Below are 16,985 nucleotides of genomic sequence, written 5' to 3' on the forward strand. Positions count from 1 at the left end.
AATGCATACTTTTTAATTTGTTTTTCTTTGCCTTTGAAATGTGTAGGTCTTAAATCAGACGACTGTGAAGGTAGTGTTAATGCATCATTTTTGGTTTCTTTTTAAAAACTTATCCATTTTGAAAGAGCTTAGTAACTTTAGTTAAATCTGTTAAAAGAAAATACATTTAACCCAGCAGAAACCTGTTAAAACCATAAACTGAGAATCGCATGAGGCAGCATCCTCTGTCTGTAGCAACACTAAGACAACTATGATCATACTCTCAACAAAGTATTTTGTAAAAATTTTTCTTACTTAAATTGAATATTTCCAAGAGAAATATCTATAAATGTGCATTTTAACTATCAAGTATGCATCATACGTCATGAATGCAGTGGAGGCAAAACAACTTACAAAGCCGTTTTCGTTTTCTTTCCAAGAAGGTTAGAGAGTATCTCTTACAGAAAATTACATTTTCTATTATTATGAGCCTACTATGTAGGCTTAATTAGTAAGCACATTTATAAAGGTTCTTGATAGGACGAAGGTAAATCTCTCTCTCTCTTGCGGTTGCTTGCATGTTTTCTGTTGAAATAAAGTTCTGTGTCCACTGTAGACTACTGAATTCTATGACATTATTATACGATCTTACAGTATTTCGTAGAATTTGAGGTGTTGGGTGAAAAAAAGCAATTTCTAGCAAAGATTGGCATGGATTTTTGTAGAATATCCAGAAAGGTTAAAAATAGAAAGCACCTTTTTTAAATACAAAAATTTATATATAAATTTTTTAGCTTAAGTGAAGTTGCTCACGAGCACCCATTTTAGGATAGGTCACGAGCAAAATTTATTTTTTAAAGAACACAAGGGTGTTCACGAGCACCATGTTAAGAACCTATACTATAGGCATTTGAAAAGCAGGGTTCAAAGTGAACCGAGGTAAACTGGGACAACGATATTTGCTCGCTCTCAAAATGACAATGTTTAATCAAGAGCCTAAGATCACAGGGAAACGTGCTAAGGATTTTGAAAACTCATTCTTTCCAAGTGAGGTGTATGATCAGACATAAGTCAGTCTTGTTTTTTTTTTTTAATCCAGGTATAAAAGCACAATTACAGTTAGAACATGAGATGAAGGAAGCATTACTTTATCCTAAATAATTCTTGTGTAAGCCTAAAGGAAATGCATAGTTCTTTATCTGTCCAATTTTGAGATTTATGATATTTTAGAAAGGCGAGATGAAGAATGAAGAGCAATAAAAATGATAATCATGCAGTAAATAGCTCAAGTGTGCGGCCAGTAGGACAGTCAATCAGCACGTTCTAAGGAAAGATATTAAGCAAATCAAGAGCAATAGAGTTTAAGAATGTGGTTGAAAAAAATTTGCTTTGTTATATCAATTTTTGAATTGGATGTATTAAAAGTAACTTGGAATTTTTTTAAATTAAATTCAAAAGTAATGTTAATATGATCTGACAAAAATGGGGATTCAAACAGTATAAAAGCAAAACCTTCAGCGTTTGTATACAACAAATCAAGAGTCTGTGAACCCCTAGTATTAAAATTAACAATCTGAACTAGATCAACTGCTGATTGCATATCATCAATGACAATGCAGACTATATTGTTCACTGTAAGAGGAGGATTAGAGTATCCAAAAAGATTAATTGAGACAAATTAGCATTTAGTATTAACCAAGCAAGAAATTCATAACTATCAGCCTCTGGGTGGGGAGAAAATAAACTAATTAGTGTTAAATAATAAAAATAGATCACTCATCAATAATGGTTCAAAGTTAAGAGTGGAATTGGATTATTTAATAAGGTTAAGTCACCTCCACCCTTTTTTATGGGCCTAAAATTTAGATAATATGTATACTCAACTAAAGAGGAAAAAATAAATAAATATAACTCATCCGAAAAATCACAAAGTCAGGTTTCGGTGATGCTGATAATATCACAAAAATTCAGTAGAATAAGATCCTCTGACTAACTGAATTTATTATCTTGACTAAAAAAAAAAAAAAAAAGTGTCTGTCAAAATTCACTGCAGTCTGTTGCAATATTGGGGACATTGAGGACAAAGAAGCAATTTTGAACATCTTGAGGCATGGGGGAAAGAAACCACCTGTGGTGTCACAATTTGGTTGGATTCAAAATTGACACGATCTGAAGAATGCAATTTCGTTTCATGGAAAACTATGATATTTTCAGCTCTTCTACCTGCATGGCATCCTCTGAAGTTTGGAAGTTCTAAGGCTAATGAATACATTAACAGCAATGGCTGACAAGGGAGAAATGGCTATGTTCTCAAACCTGAGATCAAGGAGTTCTTTGGATGAGTACCGGAGCATAGTGAAGCACATGAAAAAAAGACAAACTGAAATAGTTATCATAAAATGATTCAAGTGCACACATTTCTTTGAATAACATAGAAAAACCACAAATAAATGCAAAAAAAAAAAAAAAAAACACTGAGCTACATACACTAGGCAGTCTGATGCACTATGCAATGGCACTGCAGTAATCTAATAAAGACTGTTTTTAGAAAAGTTCATATACTTGGAGTTTTTAAAAAGAAGGAAACTGAAATAGTGAAAGCATAAGGTTCGTTGTATGTACATGGAGTTTTTAAGTTTTGTAAAAAAAAATTTTACCAATTTTGTAATAGTCAATTAGATTACTGAATTGTATGTATAGTGTAAAGTGAGCAAATATTTTAAAGTATTATAAAATCCAATGAGGGAGGAATCGTATTAGGGTGTATGAATATTGTAACTTTAATCCATTGATGGATGTGAAATCGTAATACATGCTTATATTGTATAGTGTTCAAATATAGTAACATATAGTGGACAAAGTAATGGAAACTTTCTGTGATGAGTTACAGATATGCACTAATATGGTGTTGGGCCACCCTTTGTTTTTAAAACAGCTTGTATCTTATGTGGAATACATTCAAATAAGTGTTGAACTGTCTTAAGAGGAATATTGAACCTTGGGCAGCAAATGTGGAAATCTGCTTCTCACCCTCCTCTCCAAATATGTCCACAGTGGCTCAATAAAATTAAGTAGTCTGGTGATTGTGCAGACCATGGGAGATGCTTAACCTCAATTTCGTGCTTCTACAAATCAAGATTGGACAAATCCAGCTGTGTTCAATGGAGCATAATCATCTTGAAAAATGGTATCATTTGTGGCAAGCAATATTTGCACCATGGGATGAACCTAGTCACTTATAATATCAGTGTAATTGTGGCAGTAATTTGCCCATTCAGGGTGATGATAGGACCTCAAGAATACCAAGATATTGCTGTCCAGGCCATTGTTAATCCTCCATGTTTAATGGTTTGTACAAGACAGGGTGCGCCTCCGTAGCCGGGTGGGCAGGAGCAGCAGTGCGTAGCACATGCTTCTTGATTAGACCGGGGTTCGAGCCCATGCCCACCAAATACGGAGGATGCGGAAAGATCAGGGAATGACCGCCGCATATCCCCGGAGCAATATGGCCTTAGTTGCTAATGCTCCTAAAAACCAAATAACAAACAACAAACAAACAAACAAGACAGGGTGATGGCTTCCTTTGGCATTTTCCAAATGTAAACTCTTCGTCACACTTTTTTTTTCACCTTGATTGTGAAAAAACTGTGAATGATGATTCATTTGAAAATGTGACATATTGCCAATCATCAAGTGCTCCTTACATCACTGCATCCTCTTTCTAGCAGCACCATCAATGAGTTATCTTGGCAATAGAGGCTCTGCCATAAATCTCATCTTTATAAAGTTTTTGCCAAACTTTTACTAGAAACTTGTTTACTGAGACTCGCATTAAGTTATGAAATTATTTTTGAGGCAGTAGTTTTGTTTTCGGGATACATCCCTTTTCAATGTAGCCTCTTCTCTTTCAGTCAGCTTTGAATTTCTGCTACAGTTTGTCCTAGCTGCTATTAAAGTAAAACAGCTCATCCTGCTATAAAGTGCCATCTCATGATGTGCACTTTGAGTTATGCACTTATTTATGACAGCTTGTCTGCCGCTGCATGCTGCACCAACTGTTATTGTTGGTGACTATTGTCAGGGAGATGGGGAATATATTGTGTAAAAAGGATAGATGAAATAGGACCAGGGTATGTCTGCCAGGGGCAAAAGTTGATGATGTTGTAAGGTATATATCATCTTTTAAGGGCACAAAAGGTGATACTGTTGGCACCAATGACATTAAGAGTAGGAGATCTGCAGATTTACTTAACAAGTACAGGTCAATGTTGCAAAAAAAAAAATGAGAGTAATTTGAAAGTGTCTGCAATTCTGCCCAGACATGATAGGGGGAAGTACATGATGAGAGCCTTGTCGATCAGTTCGGCCCTGGAGGGAATGTGCAAGGCTCAAGGGGTAGAATTTTTTTTCAGCGTGGTCTGTGCTTGTTAACAGGAGAGACTGCTTCTACAGGGATGGGATACACTTAAATAGAAAAGGTGCAAGAATATTTGCTGATGCTATCGAGGCAGTGTTAGGTGGGTCGGAAAACTGTTAGCTTGGGGGGGGGATTCACAGACTAAAAGGTTAAAAGTAGCTGCAGGCAGAGGTGAAGGTGATTCTTACACTACTTCTATTAGAATAAGCAGCGGCTTGGAGCAAGGGGTGCTGGGGGTTTCAGGGACTGATGGCAGTCATCAAGAAATAGGTGAGCATATGGGATGTGTTAGGGTAACTTAATAATAAGAATAGGTGCATGTATACCAATGCTAGAAGCATAGTAAATAAATTTGATGAATTTGAAGTGATGGTCAAAACATCAAAGCCAGATATTGTTGGGATATCAGAGATGTGGTGTCACATCTCTGATATCCTTACATTACATTTTTTAAATTTTACAATATTAACCATCAAACTTACTTTCTGAGTAGTTTTACAATTAAATAGCCTTAAGAACTGAATTTTTAAATTTAAAAAACTAACCATCCAACTTATGTTTTGAGAAGTTTTACATAAAAATTAGAAATTAGTAGGTAATTGAAGAGATACTGTTTCGCATATATCTGACTAATTTTTAACTTTTATGTAAACCTTTTCAAAACGTAAGTTGGATGGTTAGTTTTTTAAATTTAAAAATTCAGTTCTCAAGTCTATTTAATTGTAAAACTACTCAGAAAGTAAGTTTGATGGTTAATATTTTAAACTTTAAATTTAACATATGTAAAAATTGAGTCCTTAATGCTAGTGAGTCTATTTTTGTAAAAACTATTCAGAACACAAATTTGATGGTTAATATTTTAAATTTTTAAAAAATTGAATTCTTAAAACTAGTAAGTCTATGAATATAAAACTTCAGAACGTTAGTTTGATAGTAAATTTTATAAAAAATCGAGTTCTTAAAGCTAGTAAGTCTATTATTATAACACTAATCAGAACGTTAAAAGTTTTATAGTGAATATTTTAAATTTTAGATTTTTAAAAATTGAGTTCTTAATGCTAGTGAGGCTATTATGGTAAATACTATTCAGAACATAAAATTGATGGTTAATATTTTAAATTTTAAAAATTGAGTTCTTAATGCTAATAAGGCTATTATTGTAAATACTATTCAGAATGTAAAATTGAAGGTTAATACTTTAAAATTGTAAAAAATTGAGCTCTTAAGGCTAGTGAAGCTATTATTGTTAATAGCTGATGGTCGTTTTAAAATTTAGAGTAGACAAATTTTCGGATACACAAAGAGACAAAGATAACTCTTTCCAAATTGCAAATACCTACCTAATCCAGGGCCGTTGATAATACGGACGGGAACTTGCATATCTGCATTTCCTGAGTACCAACTGTATTTTCTACAATCATATTCTATTTGCTATCCTTCCCCTTAAATCTTTTCAACACTTTGAGCTATTAGTGCAATACGAGGGCAGGACTATTGCTGTCCTAAGTACTTACCTAACTTCACCTCCCACTAGCTTTATAGCCAGATATTTCGCTGAAGAAAATGTTCTAAAATATAATGGCATACAAGCAATGATTAAAAAAAAAAAAAAAACTGTATGCATCACCAATCTCCAAAAAACCAGTGCGAATTAAGGATGATTGCTAAAGAACTTGATGTGGAAACTAAAGATTAGCCGTGTGTTCAGGCCACGATGTGCAACTTGTAGCTTACAGATGGCAATTGAGGGTTAGAGGAATTATCTTGCTTTGTGCAAACATTTTGAATCAGAAGTTAAATATTCTGGATTATTAAACCGAATTTTCAATCTGGAATTTAACTATTTAGCACTAATTAGCATTAGTAGAGGCATATGATGCAAGAAAGCAAGCTTATTCAGCATCAGCCAAAAAAAAAAAAAAAAACACACACACCACTCCCATGTCACCCCTCCGTTCGTTCGAAATACCTGTCCAGTTGAGCTTTAAATTTGTTTAGGCTATCAACTTCAACAACAAGCGATGGGAGTCTATTCCACAAACCAACCACCTGCTGGCCAAAGGCAAATTTCCGCACATCTATCCGACATCTGTCCTTCCTCAATTTGAATTTATGCCCTCTGAGGTGATTATTCTGAGCAAGATGAAGAATCCCATTGGCATTGAGCATGCTCAAACCATTCAAAGCCTTATACATCTCTATCAGATCACCTCGCCGGTGCCTAGTCTCCAGATTCTGTAATTTGCAAAACTTAAGCCTTTCTTCGTAAGAGCAACCCTTTGTTCCATTCACTAATCTTGTTGCCCTTCTCTGTACCCGTTCCAGCATCTCTACATCCTTCTTGAAATGAGGCCTCCAGACCTGTATACAGTACTCAAGATGTGGCCTAACCATTGCCTTATACAAGGGAATAATCACCACCAGGTGATTATTCCTGGTCCTGATTTCTGGCCCTGCTAGAAATATTTCTGTATATCATTGATAAGACCATGAGCTACTCTTGCAGCTCGTCTGCACTGCTCAGAGAACTTCATATCTGCCTGCACAATTACCCCCAGGTCCTTTTCATTCTCCACCACTGTCAGTGTAGTACCGCAGAGTTGATACGTTGCTCTGGGGTTACTGTTTCCCATATGTAGTACTTTACATTTGTCAATGTTAAACTTCATTTGCCACCTCTCAGCCCATCTGTTCAACCTTTCCAGATTCTGTTGCAGCAGCATAGCGTCAGTAGTGTCCTTAACAACCCTGCCAACCTTTGTATCATCTGCAAACTTGGACATTAAACTTGATATCCCATCATCAATATCATTCATAAACACCGAAAACAACAACGGACCCAACACTGAACCCTGAGGAACTCCACTAATAACATTAGTCCACGTTGAGCAGTGTCCATTGATTACCACTCTCTGTCTTCTGCCACTCAACCATCCCCTTATCCATAGCAGCAATTTGCCTCCAATGCCACACTGCTCCAATTTGTGCAGCAGTCTTCCATGTGCAACAGTATCAAAAGCCTTTCTAAGATCCAAATATATAATATCAAAGTTATTCCCTGCATCAAGTTCTTTTGTGACTACATCATAGTATCCAATCAAATTGGTCAGGCAAGACCTGCCCTTAACAAAACCATGCTGCATCTGAGCTATAACTGAATTCTTGTCTAGATGATCCTGCAGTGCTTCTTTAACCAGTGCCTCCATTAATTTACCTGGAACAGAAGTTAAACTAACAGGTCTATAATTACTTGTGTCAGCCTTTGATCCTCCTTTGTGAATTGGGGTTACATTTGCACATCTCCAGTCTATGGGTACCTCCCCTGAGTCCAAAGAAGCTCTCATAATTATGGCTAGGGGTTTGCTTACTTCCTTTGCTGCTTCCTTTAATATAACTGGATAGATCCCATCCACCCCAGGTGCCTTTTTTATGTTTATCCTCAACAATCTCTCCTCCACTTTCCTCTCAGTTATTACAAAATCATCCAGCTCACTGCCAATGTTCACTTTACCTACATCATTCTCCTTCCTGAATAACTCCTCATGCGTGAATGTAGATGCAAAATACTCGTTTAGATTGTTAGCCACCTGAGCAGGATCCTCAACTGTTGAACCATCAATACCCAGTGGACCAATCTGATTCATCCCTTTCCTTCTTGAGTTTAAATATGTAAAGAGCTCTTTTCTGTTTTTCTTTGCATCCTTTGCCAAGGATTTTTCGTAGTCTGCCTCTGCCTGCCTAATCTCCTTTGTGACTTGGTTACAGACCAACTTATATCTATCATAGGCTTCCATGTCACCCATTAATTTGTATGTATCCCATGCATTTTTCTTCTCTGCCACATGTCTCATTAGTTCATCTGACAACCATTTAGGCCTAAACCTTGAACAATATTTCTTGGTTGGTATGTAAAGCCTGGTAGCTCTACAAGATTAGTTCCTTGAATGCTTCCCATTTTGAGTTTGCTGTTGGTAACATCATCAGTTGGTCCCACTGTATAGAATTTTAAATACTGTCTCAGACCATCATAGTCGCCTTTACGAAAACAAAAACCCTTCCCTTTACCTCTGATGGTAGTTACCTCCTTGAGTAAATCCCACTTCAATACACTGTGATCACTGCCACCTAGTGTGGTTCATTTATCTGCAGATTCTTAATGCATGAAGAATCACTACTGATAATCAGATCAAGAGTATTGCTCCCTCTTGTTGCCTCACGAACATGCTGATGTAGAAAACAATCATCCAATAAATCCACAAAAGCCTTGCTAGTGTGCGAGTGACCAACCCACAAATTCCAGTCAATATCTGGGAAATTAAAATCCCCCATTATAAGACTCTCTGATTTACTGGCCCACTCTATTTCCCTGTACAATATCTTATTATACTCATCAGAGTCATTAGGCCTATAGCACACTCCTACTCTCAATTTTGATTTCCCTATGCTTATGTCACACCAAACTGACTCGACACTGCCCTGTCCATCGATGTCGACTGACTTCACTTCCTTGGACTTTATGTGTTTCTTAATTAATAGCATAACCCCTCCTCCCCTCCTGTCCTGTCTATCCTTTCTATACACATTGTATTCCCCAAATTCCAGTTCCGCATTACTTATATCTGTGTGACACCATGTCTCTGATATCCCAACAATATCTGCCTTTGATGTTTTGAGCAATACCTCAAATTCATCAAATTTATTTACCAAACTCCTAGCATTGGTGTACACGCAGGTATACATGCACCTGTTTCTATTCTTAGCTACCCTAACACAACCCATGTGTTTACTTGTACCGCAATGACTCCCAGCAGTCTCTGAAATATCCTGCATCTTGTTTTTCAGGCTTCTGCTCATTTCAATAGAAGCAGTGCAAGAATCACTTCCACCTCTGCCAGTGGCTACTGTTAATCTATTAGTCCTTGTATCCCCCCCCAACTAGCAGTTTTCCGACCCACCTAACACTGCCTCGACAGCATCAGCAAAAATTCTTGCACCCTTTCTATTTAAGTGTATCCCATCCCTGTAGAAGCAATCTCTCCTGTTAACAAGTACAGTCCAGGCTGAAAAAAATCTACCCCTTGAGCCTTGCACAATCCCTCCAGGGCTGAATTGATCGACAAGGCTCTCATCATATACTCCCTCCTATCGTGTCTGGGCAGAATTGGAGACACTTTCAAATTCAACCCTAATTCACGGCTTTCTTTCAACAGTGACTTGTACTTGCTAAGTAATTCCGCCGGTCTCCTACTCTTAATATCATTAGTGCCAACGTGTACAACTATATCACCTTTTGTGCCCTTAAAAGATGATATGCGCTCTACAACGTCATCAACCTTTGCCCCTGGCAGACATACCCTGGTCCTATTCCACCTATCCTTTTTACAAAGCATGTTCCCCGTTTCCCTGACAATAGAGTAACCAACAACTACTAGTTCCTGTGGGACCAGCGCATTCTGCCTAGGGGGCTGCCTCTGTGTTGCCTGATGACCAAGTGCAAGTTCTGCCGTTGATGTGGGCAGCTGAGAGCTTGATGGGCCCTCAATTTATTTCCTTCGAGGGCATCCACCCTGTCCTTCAAGCTCTCATAAAGGCCCATAACAATGCTGAGTTGTCGCCTAATTTCCTTGCACTCCTTACATCGTGCACACACAAAGACATCCCTTGGCAGTATCATGTCCCGTACCCGACTGCTCTGCAAACATCAAGCAAACAGTGCATTTTAAAAGACTGTGATTCAGAGGGCAACTGCCCCCCTCAGTTCTCCCCTGAACCACAGCACTCCCATTAGCTTGAGCCTTTTGCTTTGCTGCTCTGGTCAGAATCATGATTCCGATTTAATTCAATAAAATTTCAAAACAAAAATTAAATCCTTAAGTTATATCCCAAAACAGTTATGTTATATTATTTTTTTTTTTTCGGTATCTAGTGTTTTCTACGAGTTCCCTTTATACAACTTCCGTATCACGTGTACCACTATAGTTATGTATTAATTATTTGTTACGATTGAGTCGTTATATATATATATAGAGTTAAAAATACAATTTAATTGACAATAAAGTTTATCAAGATTAATAGATTTACTGATTAATTGACAATATTATATTATGCACTATACTACATTAAGCTTATGCTATCGTGTAAAAATGGCGGGAATTCTCGAACGGTACTTCTACGGACTCGTAAGTATTGATTAGCTTCCAAATCTCGCTATCTCAATTTAGAATAAACTAAGGATCCTGACTAGGTCTATAATCTACTTATAGAAGATAATTTGATATAACAATTGGTTAATAAATCGACTAAATTTGGTTTAAAAAAAAGACCTCTCGTTCAATTTGTAACACGTGGATTTGATACCCTTACCGATACTAAGTAATACCTACAAAATCTCTGTCTAAGTTAAACTTTAAACTAAGTATCGTAACTAGGAATATAAAGCTACTCTAGAAAATAAGTTAATATGACAATTTAAGCTAATAAATCAGAAAATAAATCAGGAAAAACTTCTCTGTTCCAAGAGTTTCAAGGAGCTTCGGCCGCACAGGCTAACCTCGCACCCAGACTCCTCTGGGTGCGAGGTTAGCCTAATGATTGACATCCTGCAGGAGCTGTATTACCTTTCAGAAGATTTACTAAGTCGCAGCATTACTATAGTAAAAGCAGATTAATTATTCTAACTATCAATGCTATCGCTAATACGAAAAATTCTGAACGAAATTATGAAGCTAAAATTGAGAGCATGTTGAAGTTGAAAGAATTTGAAGGAATCAAAATCGAAAGCAAGAACACATTTAACTTATGCTTATTAAGGATAAGTTATTAATGCAATAGAATAATTTTAAATTAAATAAAGAAAATAATGATACTATTAACGATGAGGAATTGAAAGAAATTTTAAATATATGCTACCCAAAATTGTGGAATATGAAAGAACTTTAGTCTCCCTGGCAAGACGGCGAAAAATGAATAAGAAATTTAAGTTTTCTGATAAAATATGAAATAAAAATTAATGATTTTAGAGATTTTGTCAAAGACAGTTTATCTTTAAAATTGTGTGACATTCCCTCTTCAATGAAGAAAGCCAGAAATATCTTTGAAACCATGGCAATTAGCAGTGATGAAGCTGAGCAAGCTTTCAGCGTAATGAATAATATTGTGACAATTAAACACATTGCAGATTATGATGAGCATATATCTAAATGGAAAACCATTGCTTCAATTTGATCTGGACTACAGAGGAATTCAAATCATTCCTCTGTAGTCATCGCTCAGCTATTGAGCAAAGCAGAAGTAAAGAAGTAAATTCTATGTGGAAATTTTTAGAATAAATTTTTCTTGAATATTTGTATAATTATTTTTTTTTTCATGTAATCTGTGATTTTTGTGTACCTATTTTAGAAGAGTTTGTTTTTTTATGTAATATTTGTTTTTATATTGTTATTTGTGATATGGGAAATATTTCATGTTATTTTTTATTTGCAATATTAAAATTTTATCATGAAAAAAAAAAAGTATTAATTATATTTCCCTAGTTTAAAAAAAAAAAAAAAAAAAAAAAACCAATAAAAAGTGGCGTGTGTGCCGAACACGCACAGAGATGGTTTTATGTGAATCCTTTGTGTTTCTTTTAGGTATTTTGATTTGTATATTGATTATGAAATAAAAAAGCTTTTGTATTGTAAATATTTTATTGATCATTCACAAATTTTCATAATTTCTGGAAGACTTTAGTTATCATAAATCCATTTATAATGGATTTATGATAACTAAAGTAAGGGATGTATACTTTTGATTGTAATGTATCTAAATGTCTTTAGAAAACAGTGTCAATTGAAGTACCAATCTTGTAGTTGAAACTACATATGCAGCTGCTAGTGGCACCTAACAGTGGAATGTAACGAAAATGCGAGACGAAAAAATAAATTGTTGACAAATATTTGTATTGTTGTATGACAAATTCTTGTCATTGCAATCATACTTACTTCAGGAAGTATGATTATGATGTTATACTATTCAAAAATTCTAAAAAGTTAGAACTCGAGATACTGTCTTATCCAGGTATCATTGTAAAGGGGGGGGGTGGCCAGACTGACTCGAGATATCATACTGGTCACGAACTGCTGGTGATTGCTCAACGCAGACTAGTAGTGTGAACGTGGGAAATGCTTCTGGCAGAAGCCATGGATGATGTCACTTCCGCAACAGATCAGATTTACTCAGCAGGAATCCCTAAGGATGTTTCACATTAAAAAGTCTGCAAAACTGCGAGCATAGCACATGCTTCTTGATTTAGACTGGGGTTCGAGCCTGTGACCACCAAATATGGAGGATGCGGAAAGGTCAGGGAATGAACACCACATATCCCGGAGCAATATGGCCTTAGTTGCTAATACTCCTAAAAACCAAATAACAAACAAACAAACAACTTATATATTTTCTCGATTTAAATTTCAAATGTTTTATGCTTTCTTTTGGAATACATAAAAATTTTACTGTAAATATAATACAAAGGGTACTAGGAAAGTTTTGCAATATGACGCAACAATGAATCACAGGAAGCTGCTTGTTGCTGCATGTTGAGACATGTTCATACGTGCATAGTAGCCGCCGCGCCAAGTCGATGGGCTCAGTTATTCATTAGTAGTGAGAGTGTAAAGTGCTTGCGATGGCATCGTGGTCACGAAATGAGATAAGGACAGTTTTGCGGTATAATTTCGTGCGTGGTTTAACCATAGACCAGTGCTTAGAAGAAATGACTCTTGCACTAGATGATGATTGTCCACATCGTACAACGATATTCAGGTGGTATAGAGAATTCCAAAGGGGAAATTTCACTCTGGAGGATTCTGAGAGGCCGGGAAGGCCACGAACGTCAGTTACGGAGGAAAACGTTACTGCTGTGAGGAAAATGCTTGACGAAAACAGGCGAGTGACCTACCAACAGATAGAGGATACTTTGGGCCTAAATGCACCAGCAATTCGTTCCATTCTGCAAGATCATTTGCACGTGAAGAAACTTTGTTCTCTCTGGGTGCCGCATCAACTGACTGAAGAGCAGATGACACAACGTGTGACTTGGTGCCGGGAGATGTTAAAAAAGTTTGATAAGGGACAATCTCGGTATGTGAACAACATCGTGACAGGTGACGAGACTTGGCTGTACTATTACGATCTGCCGACCAAGGCTCAAAACAAAGTTTGGGTCTTTTATGATGACGACACACCCGTAATTGTCAGAAAATCCCGATCTGTAAAGAAGAAAATGATAGTTGTATTTTTCAAATCGAGTGGAATTGTGGAACGTGTCGTTTTGGACACGCAGAAGACAGTCACAGCTAAGTGGTATACTGAACAATGCCTGCCTAAAGTCATTGGATCTATGAAGAACCTGCGGCCAAAGTCAAGAATGGACACCTGGTACCTCCATCACGAAAATGCCCCAGCTCACCGCGCCAAAGCCTGCACCGAATATTTGACCACGACAGGACTGAAACTTCTCGAGCACCCTCCCTACAGTCCAGACCTTGCTCCCTGCGACTTTGCACTGTTCCCGCATGTGAAAATGAAGCTAAAAGGGAGGCGGTTTTCCAGTGATGAGGACCTTCTATGCCGACCGGGCTAGCCGAGTGGGTAAAGTACCTGCCCGGCAACCCAAAGGAAAAAAAAAAGGACCTTCTACGGGCTTGGGACAACGAGTGTGCTTTACTCTCTAGTGAAACTTGGCAGAACTGGTTTAAAGATTGGTTTCAGAGGATGGAGAGGTGTATTGAATGTAGAGGAAATTACTTTGAAAAAATTAAATAAACAAAGCTGTATTGCAAAACTTTCCTAGTACCCTTTGTAGAGAAAGAAAGTACAAGAATGTATAATGCAATTCTTAATTGTTGACAACTTCACTGGGGGGGGGGGGGTGTTGACAGCTCAATAAATTCCAAAAGGGGTCAATGGACTCATAAGTTTGAGAACCCCTGTGTTAAACCCATAAACAGCATATTAAAAAAAATCAGTATTCTCTCATCCTTTAAGAAGGTATAAATATTCTCATAAATTGTTTCTTTAGGAACTTTCGTATCAGTGGAGGACATCTTTATATTTGGCTGCCAGTGCCTCTGCTGAATTCTTTGCTGATATTGCTCTTTGCCCTATGGAAGCAGTGAAAGTTCGTATTCAAACTCAACCAGGTTGTCCCCCAACATTAAGAAAAGTTGCTCCTCTCATATGGAAAGATGAAGGATTAAGAGGGTAAGAATAATTGCTCTTTAATTAGTCCAGTGGAAACCATTGTACTGACAAGTTACACATACAAGGTGTTACCAAAAGTTATGAGAATGTATTTAAAAATAAAAGTTCATTTCACTCTCATCTAATTTTTCACTGCCCTTTCAAAATTTACTCCCTTTGAGGTTTCTCAACGTTAGCGTGTGAATTTTTTTCCGTAATACTGTCAAGCAGAGTTCCTCTAAACTGCACAGCCATGCAGTGGTTTTGGAAGTGCTGTGCACAATTTTTTTTTTTTTTTTTTTGTGCATGCGCTATATTCTGGAATGTAGTTGAACTTTACTGCATCCAGGTCCCATTGATAGAAATATGTGAAGTTTTCACATATCACTTAGAATTTAAGTTAGGCTTTACATCTGTTAGGAACCATATGTTCAGGAAAACTTGGAAGAACTAGATTACAAACAATTCAAAGATATTATTTTTGGGGGAAAATGTACCTCCTAATCCATTACCAATAAAAGATTGCATTGTCTTATATTATCGAAAAAATCTAAATTGGGAATTACCTACCTCAAGTAGTACTGTAATTAAAAATGAATGATTCTTTCATATGCTTAATTTCATGCATGGTTTTTTATTATTACTTGTAATTCTTATTTGCTTATTTTTCATTTTCAAATAAAAATTAATTCGCTTCGTAAATTTTGGGAATAAAATAATCACAGTTGGCAATGTTCTTTTGTATGCAGTGACTTTTCTGTGTATAATTTTATTTCCTGATGTGGGTGTATGTGTGTGCATAAAACTCTTCAAGGCAGAGGGATGTAAATCATCTACCTCAGTGGTTATTCCTCAGATGGTTGATGTAAGAAGTGGGGTTCCTAAAGGATCAGTATTAGGACCTCTGTTGTTTTTGATTTTCATAAATTACATCGATGAAGGGATAGAGTGCATGATGTCTGAATTTGCAGATGATGTAGTAGTAGTAATGGCATGTGATGCAAGAAAGCAGTGTATGAGCTTATGCAGCATCAGCCAAAAAAAAAAAAAAAAAATTCACACAACCATTCCCTCTAAATGTTTGTCCAGTTCCTCCTTAAATTTATTTAACCTATCAACTTTTCCACAACGACAGATGGAAGTTTGTTCCAGCAATTAACCACCCGCTGGCTAAAGGCAAATTTCCGCACATCTATTCTACATCTGTCTTTCCTTAATTTGATTTTATGCCCCCTTAGGTTCTTAATCTGAACAAGTGGAAGGATCCCATCAGAATTCAGCGTGCTCAACCCATTCAAGGCCTTATACACCTTAATCAGATCACCTCATAGGTGCCTAGCCTTCAGCCATTGCAATTTGCAGAACTTAAGCCTCTCTTGGTAAGAGGATCCCTTCATTCCCCTCACCAATCTTGTTGCTCTTCTCTGTACATGCTCAAGCAAATCTACATCCTTCCTAAAATGGGGCCTCCAGACTTGTACGTAATACTCAAGGTGTGGCCTGACCATTGCCTTATACAGATGGACAATCACCTCCTTTTCCCTGCTAGCAAAATTCCTATATATCATTGACAAAACCCCATGACCTGCACTGGCAGCCTGTCTGCATTGCTTAGAAAACTTCATATCTGACTGCACAATTACTCCCAGGTCTTTCATTTTCTACTACCTTAAGTGTAGTACCACACAGTTGGTACATTTCTCTGGGGTTACTTACATCTACCCATATGCAGTTCTTGGCATTTGTCAAGGTTAAACTTCAGTTGCCCCTTCTTAGCCCATCTGCCCAAATTATCTAGATCCTGTTGCAGTAGCACACCGCCATTACTGTCATTAACAACCCTGTCAACCTTTGTATCATCTGCAAGCTTTGACACCAAGCCTGATATACCTTCATTAATATCATTGATAAATATACAAAATAACAGTGGACCAAACACTGAACCCTGTGGGACTCCACTGATAACATTAGTCCACAAAGAGCAGCACCCATTGATTACCACCCTCTGTCTTCTCCCACTCAACCATCCTTTTATCCATTGTAGCAATTTACCCTTTATACCATTCTGCTCCAATTTGTACAGTAGTCTTCCATATGCAACAGTGTTAAAAGCTTTCCTGAAATCCAAGTATATGATATCAAAATTATTTTTTGCATCCAGTTCCTTTGTAACCACATCATAATAACCAATCAAATTTGTCAGACAAGACTTTCCCTTAACAAACCCATGCTGTGTCTGAATTATTGCTGCAGTCTTGTCTAAATGATCCTGTAATTCATCTTTAACCAGCGACTCCATTATTTTACCCAGAACAGAAGTTAAACTAACTGGTCTGTAATTACTCGTGTCACCCTTCGATCCCTCTTT

The 16,985-nt window shown here is 36.9% G+C and overlaps 1 protein-coding gene across 2 annotated transcripts in view; it reads left to right on the forward strand.

Annotated features, from left to right (window-relative positions):
• Positions 1-16,985, forward strand: part of LOC150080638 (solute carrier family 25 member 3-like) — a 111,049-nt gene that overhangs the window by 58,041 nt on the left and 36,023 nt on the right. For both annotated transcript variants that reach the window (XM_090381816.1, XM_090381817.1), the window contains one exon: positions 14,457-14,638. In XM_090381816.1, the coding sequence (XP_090237942.1) occupies positions 14,457-14,638 (182 nt within the window). The remainder of the gene's footprint in view (positions 1-14,456; positions 14,639-16,985) is intronic.

Source organism: Mastigoproctus giganteus, chromosome 9 (assembly GCF_048544385.1).
Source record: "Mastigoproctus giganteus isolate SK-2022 chromosome 9, ASM4854438v1, whole genome shotgun sequence".
NCBI classification, from domain to species: domain Eukaryota; kingdom Metazoa; phylum Arthropoda; class Arachnida; order Uropygi; family Thelyphonidae; genus Mastigoproctus; species Mastigoproctus giganteus.